The 3,900-nt window shown below is 27.7% G+C and overlaps 1 protein-coding gene across 1 annotated transcript; it reads right to left on the reverse strand.

Moving 5' to 3' along the window:
• LOC136079304 (uncharacterized) lies at positions 1 to 978 on the reverse strand. The gene has a single exon (XM_065795039.1). The coding sequence runs from the start codon at positions 976 to 978 to the stop codon at positions 1 to 3; it is 978 nt and encodes a 325-aa protein (XP_065651111.1).
• Positions 979 to 3,900: the final 2,922 nt, after the last annotated feature.

Consider the following 3,900-nt stretch of genomic DNA (forward strand, 5'->3'; position numbering starts at 1 on the left):
CTAAAGGTTGAAGAAGATGGGTGAGATGAGCAGGAATGCGTAGGAGAATAACATTATTTTTTTTGCCAAAGCAATAAGTGGGGAGCTAATATGAGAAATATGACCATCAAATATAAGAACACGTGGGCGGTTTGCAAGATGCTTTGTATACATTAGAAATATGCTTTGAAACCATTCTAAAAAATGAGGGCACTCCATCCAGCCCTTACTACTAGTAGTATAAACAGCTCCATCAGGGCCACCTTTAACCCAGTCCATATACAAATTTTTTCCTTTGTAGATAATATATGGTGGCAATATATGCCCACTAGCAGAACATGCACAATTGACAGTAATTTGCTCCCGGCCTGACCCACCAATGCTTTGCGACACTCGAGAAGCACCTCGTTTTGCTAATACAATTTGCTCCTTTGGGTCAGTGATGAACCCCGATTCATCAGAATTGAATATTTGACTAGGAAGGTTAATAATTCCTGCATTTTTTAATGTTTTTTCGACTAGATCAAACCAAATTTTGATGGTCTCAGGATTTTCAGCATGGTTTCTTGAATTGCTTAAATGTTCAGTTTTTCTTGGCGTAATTTTGGGATTTCGTTGTAAGAAAGCATGCCAGTCTTTACTTGGTCGAGAATCTATAAATGGTGTATCAATACTGTTTGTTTTAAGAAAATCTTGTATCAAATCTTTTACTTCACCTCTAGTAAAACCCCATCCCCAATCAGCCATTAAAATAAGACATTCTGACAGCTCTTTTTCTTGCTGTGAGGTCAAAACTGTTTTTCGTCCTGGATGAGAGTCGACTGATAGTTCACCGTTTACTCTTTTCGAAAGAGCTCTCCTGTCACACCTAAAATGTTTGGATGCCTGGTTTATTGACATTTCTTTATTCAAAACAGAACTGCAGGCATCTTTCATTTCCTGGCTATTAGAGTAGGATTTCCTTCCTCCCTGCTTTAACTTTTTGTATGTTCGAACCATTCTAAAAAATAAAAAAAAAACTTTTATTTTCAAAAATACATTTACAAAATTTATTTTTACATTAAAAAGTTGCTTTTAATTTTAGTCATAATTTTTTAACTAAATAGTATGAAATTTATAGCTAATTTAAATTTATTAGAGAGTTTTGCCATTTTTTACTAGTCAGGGAGGGCATTAAGACCTACTTGTTTTAAAATAAAAGTTTTATACTCTGAGTAAACTAATAAATAAAATTTTTTGTAATAAGTATCTCAAATAAGTCTTACCTTTGCTAGTATAACAAAAAAAATTGTGTGCAAGATAATTTTAAAGGTATATGTTTAAAATGTCAAAACCTTGATTGGACAGCTCAATGAGTCAATGATTTTTACTAAAATAAATATGACATTTAAATTATTATTTTTATGTCTAAATATTACTTAAGTAGAATGTGTAACTTTAAAAAAAGACTTACTAAACTTAGATAGTACTTTACTTTCAAGAAAAATAAAAGCAAACAACTTGTTATAGACTTTTTAATTAAAAACTGAGGAGCACCGATATTGGAAAAGTTTTTCATAAACTTCGAACAAAATTAAAAACTGCCGTAAAAAACGTCGATATTGAAAACCAAATTAATCATGGTAAAAAATTAGTTGTTAGTCCAAGAAATGATTTAAACTACTTGTTTACGTAGTAAGCAAATATATATCATGAAAAACTTAGTAAATTATTATTTACACAATAGCATAAAGGAATTTAGTATTAGCTCTGCTCAAAAAGGTCTTATTGCCCCTCTGATCTTATTACCCCGCTTTACCCTAAGTCTTTTATAAAAAAACTTGTTTTGATTTTGATGCTAAAAAGTTTATAAAATTTGCCCGCTCATTTTTTGCTATTAAGGCAACAAATTCGCCCGTGTAGGCCATGATATATGTGTGTATATATATATATATATATATATATATATATATATATATATATATATATATATATATATATATATATATATATATATATATATATATATATATATATATATAAATTATGTTAGTGTATTCTACAAACATAGTGCTCAATGTTCTAACAGAACAGAGCAATAATAAATTAGTAAAACCACTTATCTAATTTTTGATTACTTCAACACTATGTTTCACCATCAGTAGGTTCATCAGGAAGAATCCTGATTCTTCCTGATGAACCTACTGATGGTGAAACACAGCGTTGAAGTAATCAAAACTTAGATAAGTGGTTTTATTAATTTATATATATATATATATATATATATATATATATATATATATATATATATATATATATATATATATATATATATATATATATATATATATATATAAATATATAAATACATATATATATATAAATATATATACAAGGGTGGCGAAACAGTAAGGACTTTGGGGGCTTCAGCCCCTTACTTTTAAAAGTGTGGGGGCTTTTGGTATTATAGCCCCTCACCTCCCCCCACTTTTCAAGCCTGTAAAATTATTATTTTAAAAGTTTTTATTTTCAATTAGTCAATTAGTATTTTGTATTTGAAATACTAACTTAACGTATTTGCTTTGAATTACGTTTTACAAGCTTCTAGGGGGCAATTAGCGTTTTGTATTTGAAATAATAAATTTATGTGTTTGCTTTGAAAAATTAATAAGGGAGCGATTAGCGGTTGTGAATATTATATAAATCTATACGTAAGCACATTTTACATAATTCACAATTCCTAATCTTACAACTAGCATTTCCTTACAACTACGAAGAGTCATGACGGAACTGTCTCATAAAAACAACGAACACTGATTTCTTACTTTGTACATGACAAGAATTCTTCAAGTCCAACTTTACCAACGGAAGAAATTATTCAAGAAGAAAACGACATTGAAAAATCTTTTCCTGCTTGTTCCTGCTGTGAGTGGAATGCCGAAAAAAAAAATAATTCTGCCGATATTGAAGCAACCAAAAAAAATGTATGGCAAACAACTTAGATTTTTTAATGAAAAATGAATTTATAAATTGCCCTTGGATTCATTTATGTCATTCCAAAAAGAAAGTATTTTGCTATATTTGGGTTGGTGCTGTCAAGAAAAATCTGGTATTTTTTTCAAAATGCGGTGAACAAAATTTTTTGACAATTGGTAATGACAATTGGAAAAAGGCTGTAGAAAGACTGAGAAAACACGACCTATAATCATTTCATAAGGAGGCACAGGAAAAATTATTTACATTTCTATGTATATACATACATACATACATACATACATACATACATACATACATACATACAAACATACATACATACATACATACATACATACATACATAAATAAATACATACATACATACATACATACATACATACATACATACATACATACATACATACATACATACATACATACATACATACATACATACATACATACATACATACATACATACATACATACATACATACAATCATACATACATTCATACATACATACATACATACATATATATATATATATATATATATATATATATATATATATATATATATATATATATATATATATATATATATATATATATGCATGTAATTAAAGTGGTTCAAAAAACAAATTTTTGAAAAATATCTGCACCTTAATGTGTTCTATATGATAACATAACACTAACTTTATAATTTTTTGAATAAAATATATTTTTAGTGATGCCTCAAGACCCTTAAAGTATAATGGGTTCCTAATATTATTAAAAATAAGTTGTTTTAATGTGTCTTGTTGGGTCTCAAAAGAAGCGAAGTTATGTTAAAACTTCAAAAATAATATTTATTTTATAAAAAAACATTATTAAAAAAAAATATAACTAAAAATGTTCTTTAAAACGTATACTTTATATTTTAAGTTGAAAAAACATTTTCAAGACAATATGTTTTTTTTAAAAACA

The sequence above is a fragment of the Hydra vulgaris genome, chromosome 04, assembly GCF_038396675.1.
Source record: "Hydra vulgaris chromosome 04, alternate assembly HydraT2T_AEP".
Taxonomy (NCBI): domain Eukaryota; kingdom Metazoa; phylum Cnidaria; class Hydrozoa; order Anthoathecata; family Hydridae; genus Hydra; species Hydra vulgaris.

What these genes read in the sequence shown, in the direction of transcription:
- LOC136079304 (XM_065795039.1), bottom strand. Translation starts at nt 978, where the DNA reads ATGGTTCGAACATACAAAAAGTTAAAGCAGGGAGGAAGGAAATCCTAC.